Source organism: Chelonoidis abingdonii, chromosome 2 (assembly GCF_003597395.2).
Source record: "Chelonoidis abingdonii isolate Lonesome George chromosome 2, CheloAbing_2.0, whole genome shotgun sequence".
Lineage (NCBI taxonomy): Eukaryota > Metazoa > Chordata > Testudines > Testudinidae > Chelonoidis > Chelonoidis abingdonii.
Window position 1 is genome coordinate 130659253 of NC_133770.1, and position 16660 is coordinate 130675912.

General features: G+C 39.0%; 1 protein-coding gene across 2 annotated transcripts in view; it reads left to right on the forward strand.

Annotated features, from left to right (window-relative positions):
- SLC12A7 (solute carrier family 12 member 7) overlaps window positions 1-16660 on the forward strand; it is a 277582-nt gene that overhangs the window by 195640 nt on the left and 65282 nt on the right. For both annotated transcript variants that reach the window (XM_032803704.2, XM_032803706.2), the window contains exons 12-15: window positions 2062-2236; window positions 5647-5765; window positions 7477-7575; window positions 12084-12203. In XM_032803704.2, coding sequence (XP_032659595.1) covers window positions 2062-2236; window positions 5647-5765; window positions 7477-7575; window positions 12084-12203 — 513 coding nt within the window. The remainder of the gene's footprint in view (window positions 1-2061; window positions 2237-5646; window positions 5766-7476; window positions 7576-12083; window positions 12204-16660) is intronic.

Here is a 16660-nt window from a genome sequence, read left to right on the forward strand (position 1 = left end):
AATTATGAATGCTTATGTTTCAAAGACACTACCTGGAGATCCACCTGAAAATTTCACAGGTGTATTAGCTAGTGCAGAACACAGAAGCTCACCTTTTGAGTAGGGCATGTTCTTGGGACCATACTGCACCCATGTTCTGTGCTGTGCGCTGGCTGCCAGTTCCCTTCTTGCTGAAATTAGAGTATAATTAGTACCTTTATAGAGTTGTAACAGATTGCTTGGAGGGCCAGGTGGACTAGTGTTTTGCATCTGACTTCCAGTCTTTTGTTTCCCTGGTCAAAGTGTCTCAGTCCTTCAGGCAGTGGGGGTAGGGGGAACCAGACCCACCCAGTCCACCAACCCTGTGTGAATTGACTCCTGAACAGGGGCACTCCAAAAAGGGAGTCTAAGCCACTGTCCTGGACTACTTCCTACCACTGTCCCTTCAGTTTGTGGAATGGCCTCTAGAGTTCAATTTACTGGAGTGGCTTGTCTTCCATGGCAGTATCTCATGGATCTTGGGCAGCAGCCTGCTGTGGTTCCTGGGCATGTAGCAGAGAATTTTCAGGGACTCCGTTGTATGTATGCACTGGCACCATGTGGTGTCCCTTTTTCTGCAGATCCAGTAGGTGACTTGTTTTGAAAGCTGTGTGTGCATATGTAGCTTCAAAATGAGTACTTATAAGTGTATCCAAGGTCTGGGCATGCACAATTCAAAGATTTTGAAAATTGACTTCAGTGCATCAGGCTTCTTGCTCTGTCTCTGTTCCTTGTCCTTGCGGGTCTGAGAAGAAATAAGGTGGAACTGGGTTGGTCTTAGCTCTACCTTTTTCTTTTCTCTGCCAACTGCTCTGGCAACCCTGAAAACAAATGAAAATAATAGGCTAGATAAAACACATTTTTACAAAATAAATTTTTACTAATAATCTTCAAACATTAAAAGTGACCTGAAAATTGTTTTTTAAATAAATTAATGCATGCCACTTTTTAAAAAACTGCCTTGACTTTGCTGGATGACATCTCACATTTCTTAAGACTCCCCTAAGCTCTCTCACCTTAACTGAACCCCCTCTGGACTCATGCATGGATCCATAGGCAAGACAGAATCAATTATCTCAAGAAACCATTGGAACTAGCTTGGGCATCAGCTACTATGTTATGAAAGCACCTGTCTCCTAGTGCTGATTTCTTTTGTGCATTCTCCTGATAGATATTTTTCAAAAATTGCACATGCCAGGCTAAAGGCACATGTATTTAGTTGACTGGCTAATTCTAGTTGCGCCACCCCCATGGGTTTTCTGTCTTTACTCCCTCTGCCGGTACTTCAGAGAAAACCATCATAGCATTACCTCTTTTTCCTTAGCACGCTCTACCACACCAATAACCCTCTCCTACTTGCTATTTTTTTTTTAACTGGAACAGCTAATGCAACAGCTCTGAGTGGAGGACAGCTTACAGGCTGTCTCCATGCTTGCACATGCCCAAGTGTCTTAAGTATCTCTAAACAATATTAAAACTAGGCAGTTCACACTGCCTCATCCACTGACTCTTCTCATGCATCGCTTGATACCCATGCGCTGTATATGATCAACCATTTATTTTGAAAACAATATTTATATGAATTTATATATTGTGTCTCTGTATATATCTGCATGAAAGGGTTTTCAGCTGCAAAGGCTGTTGAAAATCTGGCTTCTAGTTTCATGACTGTTATTCTCACTACGTGGTAATTAGTTCAATACCACAATGGGTACAGAGCATATGAGTAAATATCTTGCTACTGGTATAAACAATGTAGTGTGCCCAGATAATATGGAAGTCATGTCTTGTAAAGACACATGTAGTATTAAGAATTATTAAATCACAATTGTGTTGTAAAATTTAGCTGCTCCATTCCTTAATAGTATAAGAAAGAGGATAAATCGGTTGGATAAACCCAAACACAACCTGATTATTTTGTAGAGTATCATTTATTAAGTGCTAAAAAAGAATTAGAAATGTGTATATTGAGCTATAATAGAAGAATTATCACTTTAGCATTCTCTGCACTTTCTCGTTAATTTATTTGATCTTTTTCCCAAGGTTTGGAGAAGCAGTTAATGGAAACCTAGTGATTGGTACATTGGCATGGCCGTCTCCATGGGTAATTGTAATTGGTTCATTCTTCTCTACATGTGGTGCTGGTCTACAGAGTCTTACTGGTGCACCCCGGCTGTTGCAGGCTATTGCAAGAGACGGCATAATACCATTTCTTCAAGTGAGCTACTTTTTCCAGTATTTTAAATGCATTTACATTTAAATTGCATTTATATTGTTGACTTAAATATATTTTCAATTCTTTTTATTCCTGTTACCGCTGCAGAGCCATGAAAGTGTGATGGGATGTCTATACTGCAATCCAAGGTATAATTGCAGCTAGAATAGACCTACCCAAGCTAGCTTTATTTGTGCGAGAATTGCTAAAAACAGCACTGTAGCTATGGCGGTGCAGGCTTCAGCAATGCAAGTTGGTACTCAGGGTTATGGATGGGCTTGTAGAGCCTGCACTGAACCCCGTGTCACCTCAACTACGCTGCTATTTTTAGCAATGCTAGCACAGGTAAAGCTAATGGAGGTATGTTTACCTGACCTGCAGTCACACCTTGGATTGAAGTATAGACATATCTTGAGCTGAAGCTAGATTTTAATTGCATTAAAAAAAAAAAAGTAAATTAAGTTGCATTTGCAGACCACACTCTACCCTTATGTATCACTGTGCTATTTTATTGTCTTTGTTCTTCAAACAATCAAGTTGTGCACTATGATACTGAGGCAAAATTGGGCCCACGGAATTTTTTACGAGTGGAAATGCACAAGCCAGAAAATAACTAGCAACTTAACTTTCAGATTCCAGGCTAAGTTTGGAGTTCAGGCACTTTTTATTTGTAAATAGAGTATATTTGATCTGGACATGGAACTACATGATACTATTTTGGTGTCACTTATAGAAAAAGTTGACAGCAACAATTTTAAGTTCTTACTCATTCTGCAAATTATGTACATTAAGACAGGTATAACAGCTATCTCCATGCTGTTCTGTCATTAACTCTGAACTTCAAGGCCTGGTTGTGACTGAGATGAAGATTATGTAACTTTTTTCTGAATTGGATAGTTTGGCAACTGTAGAGTGTACAATCTCCCAGGTATTCTAGTGCCTGGACAAAATTGGGAGATGCATGAAAAGCAAGACCATCTTGAACAGCTTGCAAAAACTGTAACCTTCCCATTGATGAAGGGGGTCTAACTCAAGTTATTAAGGTACTGCATATGCTTGGTCTCTTGCTGGATACATCTTTGTGCCTACATTTATAGATAAAAGCAAAGGACAAAAAATGCCATCCAGAAAGACAATGCAAAGACTTTTGTAAGGCACTATATCTGGAATTAACTGAAAAAGCCTACCTAGAAGTGACAACTGTTACAACACGCTGTAGGTGCCTGCTAAAGGAAGAACAGAGAGTGGCAACAGCTGGCCATACACCCAGCTCTGAAGGCAGCACCATTGCTGCCAGCAGCAACGCAGAAGTAAGAGTGGCAATGCATTATACCATGCCAACCTTACTTCAGTGCTGCTGTTGGCAGCGGGACTGCCTTCAGAGCTGGGCACAAGGCCAGCAGCTGCCATTCTCCAGCAGTCCAGCCATTGCTTAAATTGCGTTAGGGCTTCTCCAGCACCTCTTGCATTAAAAATTAAGCCGTTTCCCCACTTCCCTCCTTACATGTGACATTCAGTATGCACTGTAGAGTTTAAAATTATGGATAAGTCACTATGCAAGCTTTTAGTCACTGACTACAGTGGAATGAGCCAATAACCCTATATCAGCACAAGATAGTTCATCATCTCTACCTCTTAGTCCAGCCAAAGTAAATATTAAAAATAATAAAAAACCTGCAAATAAAAATAAAAATAAAAACACGGTTGCAACAGAAGCAAAAATGTTAACTCAGTCATTTTCTTTTATTTTGACAAATTCTCACTCTTTTGGACAAGACTTGAAAATGACTAAAGTTAGGAGGTGTAGAAGAATATTCAACAGTGGATAGATACTTGATTATTTTGGTTTCTGTCTCTTAAGGATAGAATGGGTTGGGCTTATTCTGAAAGGCAGTGCTGCTTTTTTTCTTGTGAGACCTGGCAACGGCCCCTGTTGGCAGGTAGGGAGCTGAGCAGAGACAGGACCAACCAGCAGCTCTTCCTAATTCCCCACGTTAGGTAACATGTCCAAGGGGATAGGAGCTGATGTGAGATCTAGAGAGGCACCATCTAGTGTGTGATGCTGGTGGTAATGGGAGGCAGTGGTGGGGACAATCTTTGGGAGATGAACTACAATGGGACAGGCCCAATTAGGGGAATCTGAGGAGGGGACTGGTGCTGGGAAGAAGTTGTATGAAGAGAAAGGAGTTGGAGAGAGGTGTGGGTAACTTGTGGGTGAGAGGAAGGGAGCTAAGGAAGGAGGGACTTGGTGGGAGGAGCTGAATATTGGGGATGCAGAGAGAATAGGGGCCAGGACAGGGAAACTCTAAGGGTGGGGGGAGGTGAATCAAAGAGACAGATGGGGGGCGAGAGAAATGTCATAGTTTTGAGGTGTAGATAGAAAGGGTATATTTGGCAATGAGGGAACAAAGGGTGGGATGACTGCAGAGGTTTCACAGGAGGAGAAAATGGACTTGAGGAAGGAGACTCAAATGAAGAAGAGAATTATGGATGTTTTGGAAGGAGAGAGGGTAAGGGGCATTAGAGTTGTCTGCAGGAGTATTAGAGAATTTGTAGATTGGGATGAGTTTCAAGGGAGAGGGAAGGATGTTTAGAGATGATGAAGTGTTCAGAGGGAGAGGGAAGAGAGCATGAAGAATTTATAGTGATGCAAAGGTGCTAGGGAACATGAGACATTTGAAATATGGTGAGAGATGTTTGAGAAAAATTAGGGAAAAAGAGAATGAGAGTTTGAATGAAAGAGAGGGAAGATTGAAGGGTCTCTACTGGGAAAAGGGAGGGAAGGATGTGGTATGGAGAATGACAGTGAGGAGAAACTGGATGTTTAGAAAGAGAACAGGTAGAGAGAATACTGGGGTTTCAATCCTTACGGTTGTATGGCGAGAACAGGAGGGAACGTATACTGCTGTGTGTATTCTTTGGAACCTTGAGAGAAGACTTTGTCCCTGCTACCCCCAACAACTTTATGAATAAAATTACCTGAGTGGATCTGGCCATGAGCTCTCTCATATCCCATGTCTCAGCAACTGGGCTCTGTCTACTGATTTATGGGAGGCTTCTCTGTAAGTTCCCATGCTCTTTCCTTTGTTTTTTCTTTTCTTTCCCTAATGCAGTATCAAGAGTCAGGCCTGTGATTAGAAATCTCATGTTGTTTCTCTTCTCCATCCCTAAAATTTTAATTTTGTATGATAAAAAAAATTAGTTTTCCTATGTCAAATCTTAACTCATGTAAATTTGTTTTTTTAATATATAAGAGAATCTACTTATGCATGTGGATTTCAAATAACTTTAAAAATGGCTTTAACCAGTTTAAATTTGATGGGGTTTGTTACAGTTGGTTTCCCTTTATTGTATTTTGAGAACTATATATTGAACAGATTTACTTATTTTACTGAAAATTTTAATTGAATTAGGTATTTGGTCATGGAAAAGCAAACGGTGAACCAACATGGGCATTACTTCTCACTGCTTGTATTTGTGAGATAGGAATTCTCATAGCTTCGCTGGATAGCGTAGCACCAATTCTTGCAATGTAAGTATGCGTGTGAAAATTGACATCATTTTTTTAAAAGCTTATTATATTGTTGAAATTAATTAACTTAGTTATCAAGACTTTTTCTTGTCTTTGAAATACTTTTCAGATCATATTGTTAGTAAAACTCACAGTTAACCTGAAGAGAATCTAAACTGACAAAATATGATAAAAGCCTTAGGCTAATGCTAAATTAAATCAATGCTTAACTGAAATAGACTTCTATACGTTATTTGACTTAGTACTTCAGACATTCTCATTAAAAAATTAGCACTATCTGAAATCAACACAGACCATATTAAATAGACTGAAATCTAGCTCAATGAGAGATTTCACAAAATAATTCTGATTAGGGCGTTATCACCTAGTGGGGGAATTTCTAGCGAGATCCCATAGGGATCTGTTCTTGTCCCAATGCTATTGAATATCTTTACCAGTGATCTGGAAGAAAATATAAAATCATTGATGGTAAAGTTTGCAGTTGCCAGAAAATAGGTGAAATGGTAAATAATGCTGGGAACAGGTCAGTTCTACAGAGCAGGGTGGGTCACATTGGCTAAGTGGGCTCACTTGAACAAAATGTATTTTAGTACATCTAAATACAAGATGATGCATCTGGGAACCAAGAATGTAGGTAACATTTATAGAATGGGAGACAGTGACTCTGAAAAAGACTTAAAAGGTTATGGTGGATAACCATGTGTGCTACAGCTAAGTGAGTAAATGCAATACTTTCATAGATTGCTAGGCCATAAGGGATCATTGTGATCATCCAGTCTGATCTCCTGCAAAGCACAGACCATAGAACTGTCCCAAAATAATTCCTAGCGCATATCTTTTAGATAAACATTCAATCTAGATTTAAAAATTGTCTGTTATAGAGAATGTACCAAGACCCTTAGTAAATTGTTCCAATTGTTACTTTCACTGTCAAAGTGTACACCTTATTTCTAGTCTAAATTTTTCTAGCTTCAACTTCCAGCCATTTGATCATGCTATACTTTTCTCGGCTAGATTGAAGAGCCCATTATTAAATATTTGTTCCCCATATATTTATGTTTTAGAAAGGAGAAGGGAAATTAGAAGGGACATGCTGAAAGTATGTGAAATAATGCTACAGGTAATGTAGACTGGCATTTCTGTTAGTCTTTTCTAAAATACAGGACCAAAGGGACAGTCAGTGAAATTAAAAGGATCTAAATTTAAAAGTAAAAAAAACAAAAACTTTTTAACAAAACACGCCACTTGTGGAACTTAGTCACTACAGTATAACATGCTACAAAGAGATCAGTAAAACTTTAAAAAGGATTAATGTTTTATATGAATAACAAAAAGATGCCTTAAATTACAATAGCAAAGATTTTTGATAAAAGTTTTATGAGGGATATAAACCCTGTTTCAAGTTTCAAGGTATAAGTGAATTTCTAACTGATTGGAGATAGGAAGAAGCTTTCCATGTTGATAGATCATTCTTTGATTATCTACTGAAGTGTTTCTTGTATCTTCTGAAACATCTGGTACTGACCACTATCAGAGACGGGATAGTATATTAGATGAATCACTGATCTGATCTGGTTTAGTAATTCCTGTGTTCTCATACTAATCTGAACTTTCTGTAAATATATTTATTTATCCCCACTATCTTTAATAGATTTTGTATGTCACACTATAGAGTTCATTTCCCATCTGAAAGATTTGTCTTTTTTTGCAGGTTTTTCCTAATGTGCTATATGTTTGTGAACTTGGCCTGTGCAGTACAGACTCTTTTATGCACTCCAAACTGGAGACCTCGTTTCAAGTACTACCATTGGTAGGAAATCTTTTTATGTACACTTCTTATTTAGAAGAGCCAAATCTAATGGCTAATTTTGGTTTGTATTTGTTGTTTGTTTTGCATTCATTGGACATTTTCAGTAACAAAACTGTTTTCAACAATTTATAGATTCACCACATTAATACAAGAGGAAAAATTACAGTAGAGGAGAGGGTTTGGAAAAATATTTTTCCCTGTTCATTTCAGTTAGTTCTAAGTTTGATTCAGATGGGAAGCAAGACAAAAATAGTTATGAACAAGAACACACATAATGACAGCTGTAGTTAAAGCCACATAGGGATCTATTTCAAGAGTGGGTGAGGTTCTGTGGCCTGCAATGTGCAGGAGGTCAGACTAGATTATCACTATGAACATAACCTCTATGCAGCCTTAATTCAGCCCCCTTAGTGTATCATACAATCTTTAATTACACACTTACACACATAATTACATTTCTACAGGACCCATTGCTTTAGTCCTAAAAACAAGCAGTTACACACAGTTGGCACATGATTTTGCCATATAAATAATATTTATTTTGGACTTAAAATGGATGCATTAATCTATTTGCACACACTTTCATTACATGATTTCTCTTCTTGACTAGCTAGTTATGTTTGCTGCATAGTTTCAAGAAGTACTGGAACACTGTTCTGGCTGCTCAAAAAAGTGCCAGAACAGGATTCCAGAGTGTTTTGGCACAACTCAAGCACTAACTGGACCTCTGCCTCATGCAGTGAATGAGTAGTTAATTCCATATTTATTTTTATCTTTATCATTGTGTGTATGGCCCCAGGCCCTGTTTAATGCACACTATCCAAACCCGCAGAAGATAAATACAAAATTATTTATTTCCTCTTTGGAGTTTCTGTGGAGCTCTCTCTCTAGTATCCAAGTGTTTCATAAACATTACTGAATTTAGATGGTATTATTTATCCCCATTTTGCACATGAGGAACTGAAGCATAGAGAGATTAAGACCAAAGTTATCATGTGTCCACTAATTTTGGGTGCCCAATTTGAGAAGTTTATGGTCTGATTTTTCAAAGTACGTAATATTTTTACAGTACTTAATGTTCAAACCACAGCTCCAATCAGTTTCAGTTGCAGTTGAAAGAACTTGGTCTTCAATTAAAGCATCATATAAAAATCTCATATAATCAGGGCTGGCGCTTCCATTTAGGCGGCCTAGGCAATCGCCTAGGGCGCCAGGATTATTGGGGGGGAGGCATTTTGCCGGGGGGGAGGGCAGCAGGCAGCTCCGGTTGATCTGCTACAGTTGTGCCTGCAGAGGGTCCGCTGGTCCCACGGCTCCAGTGGACCTCCCGCAGGCACGACTGTGGCAGCTCCACTGGAGCCGCGGGACCAGCGCGCGGGGCGGTGAAATGGCCGTGCGTCTAGGGCGCTAAAAATACTAGCGCCGGTCCTGCATATAATTATATTAATGTTCTATTCATAACTCCAGAACAATAGAATTGACTTTAAACTCATTCTCATTGATTCGCTAAACTTTAAGTAAATTAGAAGTCTGATTTTAAACGTGTTCAATTTTGCATCTGATTTGTTCATGCAGTTGTTTCAAATATGTACCCCAATCTGGTATTTGCATGAGCCAGTGATCTGTTGTGCATGTGCAGTTACTCAAGTAGTCATTACACTGGTGGTAATTGTAGTGCACATACTTTTGAAAATGAGTGAGTGCTTGGATTCAGCTACCAGATCTAAATGTTTTTCTTTTTATTCTTTTATAACCTTCAAGAAGCTCCAAAACATACGCCTAGACTGAATCTGGAATGTATTCTGTGCTACCCTTTTTAGTTACATGTAAACATTAGCGCTCATTAAGTTATTCTCTGACATTGGTTCTCTTTTACTTAGCATTTTATTATCTTTTGAAAGTGCCAATTAGAAAATTTAAACTTTTTATTACTCAAATTTTATACTAACATTGTGTGGGATTCTGAGGTAGTATGCAGATTTCCAGCAAATATCTGTGAAACTCACTGACAATACGTGTGCTTGAGCCCCCTCTAGTACTGGTCAACAAAGAGGATGACAGCCTACTACTGCTACTACTGCTGTTAGTTACTTCATTAGCTCAAGGGGCAGAAGTCGGTGCTGTAGATGTTAAGGTTCCAACTGTGCTGAAGGCTCATGTCAGTGTCAATATTATTCCACATGATGGAATCCCCCCGCCCATTTTCTTTTTTAAAAACCTAGGAAATTACATACAGAAAACTATAATAAAAATGTTAAGGTTGCAAAGCCAAGTTCTCAAAAGTTAGGAAATGTCAGAATTAAGTTTCCATTTTATAGATGAGGAAATTGAGACAGGCAAAATTATTTGCCCATGGCCACACCTGAATCACTGACAGAACCAGGATTAGAACAGAAGGCTCATTGACTCCCCCAACTCTTCCAGACCACACTCTGTTACTATCAGTGTTATTGTGTATCCACAATTTCCATTGACTATAGTTGCAATCATGAGTGCTCACTGCTTCTGAAAAATCAGGTCCAAGGTGTCTCAAGTTGGGCACTCCAAAAAAAAATGAGGAACACACAATTAGTAGCAACCCATGAAAGCAATGAAGAAGTTAGAGCTTCTGTGAAAAAAGTGATAAGAATCTTTTATATATGGAAAGTGTTAAGCAAGTTAATTATTCAATTACTGTTAATGTGACATGCAGGAGTGCTGCAAAGAGACTATTTATTTTTTTTAATTTCCTGTTCACAGTCATCTGATATGGATCAGGATTACCCTGTCATGTGGCAGGGTCATCCCACTGTCCCCAGTGACACTATTACACATCTTCTCTTTCATTTGAAAAATAAAAGCAAACATGACATCATAACTGAAAAAAAGCCTTGCTGCATACTAATAGAGGCAACATCCTCCTTTTTTATAAAATATAAACAGATTATATGACACTGTACCTTCCCTCTCACCCTTCCAGCCCCCAAACCATCAATCAACTACTGCATCACTGTCACTTGTGCTAAATGACTTTAGCTGGAAGCATGAAAAGGCTGTTATCCTCTCCTGACCAACCACTGGAAGAGGACAGGTAGCATTCTGAAAGAGTTGCATATGCTGAAGTAGCCTGCTTTTACAGAAACCATAGCCAAGGACATATATTTGGCAAACTTTCTAAGAGATAGCATTGATAAGTGGCCCTGGCTTGGACTTCCCCTCTTTGACATCTGGATTCCCAGCTTGTGTGAACTGTGATGCCCTGTTCAGTATTAACTTGTGAAGTTCACAGAACTGTTAACACCAAGTTGCAGTACAACTAAGGGTGAAATTTTGGTCCCATTGAAGTCAATGGGAATATGATTCCAGGATTTTCCCTTGGTTCAAGCATTGTGTATTTTCCCTTAGGCCAAAGGGTATTTTAATTGGGACGAAAAAAAGAATATTTATTTTATCTATGTCCTGTCTGGAGTCTCAGCTCTTTGTGCAGACTGCTGAAGTGAGGTGCCTGAGATGGTTGCCTAGAGTTTTAATGGAATTTTGGGGATGTTTGGCAACAAACCAAAAACAGGCTGTGCCTTGGGAGAAACAGATAGGAAGTTGGAATTTTTGACACCTTGTAACTTGGCCAAATCTAAACAGATTTTCTTGAAGCCAACAAAAAGCATCTTTTTGACTCAAGGACAATTTTGCCAAATTTCAAAGGTTTGCTGCAAGTATAAAGAGCTCTTCAAAAAGAAGGTGTAAGAATTTTTAATAAAGGAATATAGTATAGCGCCCAAATCTGCCATTGCTGGTACTTACCATATAATCTTTTGTTTATAAACCTCATCCTATTTCTGTGTGGTGTGATTTAAACAAAAAACAAAAACAACTGCATTTTTATTTAATGACCAATTCTTATTTGTATATTTGTTCTTTTTAAAACTTTTGTCTGCTTATATTTTATTTTTTAAACTTCTATCTTTTTATGTTTTTCAACCTGACATTTTTTTTAAAAAATTTTAAATCCCAATCTGTCTTTTTTTAACCTTTATATTTAACAGATTTCTTAGTCTCTAACCACAATGGATACTTATCATACACCAGTTTTTATTATCATATGACATACTTAGGGCACCATATCAGTAGGTAAATCTATCACACTTCATTGACTGAATTTAACAAGAATATTAATGTTGGCTGTTTTTACATGGAATTATATAGAATAATATAAATAATGAAGAATATTTTTGAAGTTTAAAATAGACTTGAAAGTTATAGATTTTAAATAATGTTAAGACTTTAAAACTTGAAAAAAGTTGTAGGCGTAAGTAGAGAGATTCAGAATTGAACATTGCAGGCATATATTGAATATTGTATTCAGTTTTCAGCATTTTCAGAATGATTATTAAAGTTGTTGACAGTGCATTTAAATTATGAAATAGCCTTTTTTGTTAGAGAGATCTTTCTGAGAGTTAGTTTAATGGAAGAATTGACTTTGTAGAACATTTGCAGGCATGTTATACATTTAAAAATGTGCTTCTTTTTAGGGCTCTTTCATTCCTGGGGATGAGTTTATGTTTTGCCTTGATGTTCATTTGCTCTTGGTACTATGCTTTGATTGCCATGCTAATTGCAGGATGTATTTACAAGTACATAGAATATAGAGGGTAAGATGATGTAATTTTATTCGTTATATTTAATTTCTTTTTTTAATTTTAATTTATTATTTATAATACCAAGAAAATTTGAAATGTTATGCTTGTATGTTAATGTCAAGTAGCAAGCTTTAAAAAGTGACATGGTCTTGAAGCCCTAAAATTCCACCTATTCTGCAAGAAATTTCAAGGAAAATGACATACTTGAGTATGTATGAAAAAGGCACTCCTTTCTGCAAGATGATCTGTGTCTGTTTATACAAACACATAATGCACAGAAAACCCAGAAAATCATTTGACGTCTGGGAAAATGTCTTGCAGAGAGAAAGACTTGAGTTCATTTTTAGCTTATCAAAAAGATAAAGAAGTGACTTAATTGGGGAGTATATGTACTCTTACACAGAAAAAACACCAGGCATTAAAGACAAAAAAAGAGCCAATGTCTTGAATCTGAAGACAGACAAATTCAAAATTTTTAATTAGTCACAAGTTTTTAACAGTGAGAGTGATTAAATATTGAAACTACCATGGGACATGGTGGAACAATTGATTGTCATCCTCTTTATAACAGCCCTTAACGTATTTGATGACTGTTATCAGGTCCCCTCTTAGTCTTCTTCTTTCGAGACTAAACATGCCCTGTTTTTTAAACTTTTCGTCATATGTCAGTTTTTCAAAACCTTTTATTATTTTTGTTGCTCTCCTATGGACTCTCCCCAATTTGTCCACATATTTCTTAAAGTGTGTCACTCAGAGCTAGACACAATACTTCTGGCAAGGCCTTACCATTGCTGAGTGGAGCAGGACAGTTACCTCCAGTGTCTCACATACATTACTGTTAATATACCTCAGAAAGGTATTAGTTTTTTGGCAGCGGCATTACATTGTTGACTCATATTCAATTTGTGATCCCTATAACACCCAGATCCTTTTCAACATTACTACTACCTAGCTAGTTATTCCCCATTTTGTATTAGTGCATTTGATTTTTCCTTCCTAAATGTAGTACTTTCCACTTGTCTTTACTGAATTTCACTTTGAGGATTTCAGACCAGTTCTCCAGTTTCTCAAGGTCCTTGTGAATAAACGTAAAGCACTCCAAAAATGACCTCAAATAGTTTTGCCAGATCTAAATTGTAGTAACATCTTGAAATAACCATATAACTATGATGATGAATTTTGGTATTTGTGGTGTCAGATAAACTGACAATTAAAGACCCATATGATTTTCTTCATATTTTGGTTTCATCCTGGTAAATGTGCAAGGCAAAGCTATCATTTTGTTAACTTAGGTTCCTTAACTGTGCATCTCTATCCCTTAACATGTTTGGTTTTCTTTTAAATTAAATCTTAACTGAATTTATAAAGCTTGTTTCGGGAATAATTATAAGATCCCTGTAATTTTTTACCCTAAATTATAAATGTGCACTCTCAACCTTAACTCTATTTTAACAAAAGTTTTGTGTTGAAATTTTCCCTTTTAAAAAAACAAAACAAGAATCTCATTAATGACCAATAAACAGATCCAGAGGGATTGCTATAATAAGATGATTAAATGTTTTGAAGATTTATAGATATATACTATCAGTATTAGATCCCTTGGCTAGGGGTCCAATAGGGGAAGGGAGAGGCGGAGTTAGGGTGGGGATTTTGGAGTCGGGGGGGGCAGGGCCGGAGGCATGAGCACTCATGGGTGCAGAAAAAAGTTGATGCCTGTAATAAAAAGTCAAATGTGTGCAATGTGCTACATAGGCCAATGAATGATCAAAGGCCAATCCATGTCTGCTTCAGAGTTCCACTTGTTGCAGCTAAGTGGGAGAGGTAGGGGATGGGAAACAATACTCTAAACTGCCAGAGTTACTCTAGAATCTAAACTGTACCTGACTGCAGTGGCTCAGAAGGAGCCGTTCCACAGTGAGTGATTGTTGTACTCCAGCCATGTTGTCTCTCTTCCTTGATATATGGAAAGGGTGGCCCAGAGCTATGGAACGGGGCTGGAGCACAGGCCAGAATATTACAATCTAAAATTCCAAGCCTTACGCAATGTAACACACACAAATAGTTACATTTAGTTCAATGGGACTACTCACATATAAATGAGGGATGGGATGTGGAATATAATAAAAAGCAAGTGATATAGAAGTGAAATTGTTGATTCCATGATTGTTTATTTTCCCAGCTCCTCTGGTATAACCTCATAACTCATGAGTTGAGCATCCCAAATTCATTACCAATAAAACCTTGCAATTGCACTACACCATGATATATTTTCTAGATATAGATGCACTCCAATCGTTCACTTTTAATAAGGAACACATGGGGTCAGATGGATATTTGCAAGTTGAAAACATTCGCTGGGATCATCTGCCTGTCAAAATGTCATTCCCCATTTTTATCACCTAAAAGAGATGCCAGGTTAAAAATCACACTTCTAACCAAAATTTTATGTCTATTATTTTAATTAGTAGTACCTATACTTACGATAGCTGACAGAAAGTAAAGTAAATGTTTTACTGTTTTTTCAGTTTACTTTGTATATATGACAGCACTTGTCTTTTGAGAGTTTCACAGTGTTGCTCCATAGTCGGTTATTCTTGTTGATTATGTGGATATTGCACCACTGATCAGTAAGAAGGAAATCTACAGAAAAATAAAATAAAATGCGATTCATAAAACTATACAAATTATCAGAGGGACAGGCAAAGTACCAGGAACTATTTTAAGACTCATGGATCCCCCTTTTGAGCCTCTTGCAAAAAGCTCCATCCACCATCTTCCTTTTAAAACAGTATTCTTGGTGGCTGTCACTTTGCCCAGAAGAATAAGGGGGCTGCAAACAGTTGTGGCAGATCCTCCATACATCTTATTTCACAGAGATAAGTGGTCCTGAGACCTCATACAAAATTCCTCCCAAAGATGGTATCAGAGTTTCACTTAAATCAATCCATCAATTTACCTATGTTCTTTCCAAGACCACACTCTATGCAAGGGGAGAAGAAACTCCACACTCTGGACATGTCTAGGTCCCTTCAATACTATGCTGACAGATGTGAAGATTATCTGAAAGATTTGATCCTGTTACCTGCTGTAGCTGGCCAATCCAAATGTCAAGTGAACTCATCCCAGAAACTTTCAGAATGGATAAAACATCTCTCCTTTTGCTACCAGATGCTGCTATACCCCTCCTGCTGGCTCTTACAGCTAAATTCACCAGAGCTCAGATGGCATCCACAGCATGTTTTCATAACATAATATCCTAAATTTGCAAAGGTCCTGCTCACGTTTGTCAAGTGGGATATGCTGGACTTAGTAGCCAGATCAGACAAAGTTTGGAACAGATGTACTCCTTTTTTTTGTTCAACTGATGCAGCTGATTGTCCTCATTCCCACCATCCTGGAGGGATACTGCTTGCTAGGCATCTATACTGAACTCCACACTAATACTAAGAGTGCATATACACTTGGAGCTAGGAGTGTGATTCCCAGGTTGCATAGACATACCCATGCTAGCTCTGTTCCAGCTAGCAGAACTAGCTTGGATGCGTCTATTTGAGTTTGGTATCTCACTTCCAGCCCTAATTGTAGTGTAGGGTAGTGCCTACTTTGGTCCTGCCCTGAAAGGCTTAAAACAGCCCTGAGAGAGGGCTGTGGCAGGGAAAGCAGCTAGTAGGCTGATTGGGGAAGCAGCCACAGCTGGGCTATGCCCCAGTGAGGCCTCAGCTGGCCCTATAAAGGCAGAGAAGCCAGGGGGAGACACACAATCTCTCTTTGTGTTCAAAGAGAGAAGGGTCTGGCTGCAAGGTGCTAAGTAAGGAACCTAGATTGGAGCAGGCCTGGGGAAGGGCCAGAGGAGCTGGGAGCTCCAGCCTAGGAAAGCCGCAGGCCTGGTAAGGCCTATTAGGTACTGGGTTGCAGGGGCAGTCCATGGGTACCCAGAGGCAGCAGGTCCAAACCGCTTTGCCTGTGATGAGTGGCTTACACTGCAGTCTGCCTCAGTGAACAGGGGCTAGATAGAGACTGGGCAATAGCCAAGACTGAGATGCAGTGGGGATAGTGGGTGGGGGTTCCCCAGGAAGGGGACACCATGAGATTGAGGAGTGTAAGGCCAGGGGACTGCACCCCAGATAAAGGGCACTGGGGTCCTGGGAGGGACACGGGGACCCAGCGGTAGTGGGACACCAGCCTGTAGAGGGCTCTCTGGAGGCTGGATGAGCTAATTCCCAAGGACAACTGTAGAGGAGCAGACTCACCCCTGCAGCGCCTCCTGCTGGTCTATTCCAGGAATTAGCTCATTCCAGCTCCAGAGTGCCCTCTGCAGGCCGGTGATCCACCTGTCCTCTCGCCCCATGTCCCTCCCTGGACCCGGTGCCCTTCTACCTGAGGTGCTGCCCCCTGGCAGTAACCCCTCACTCTTAGGGTCTCCCTTCCCCAGGGAACCCTCACCCACTATTCCCACCTCACCTCAGTAT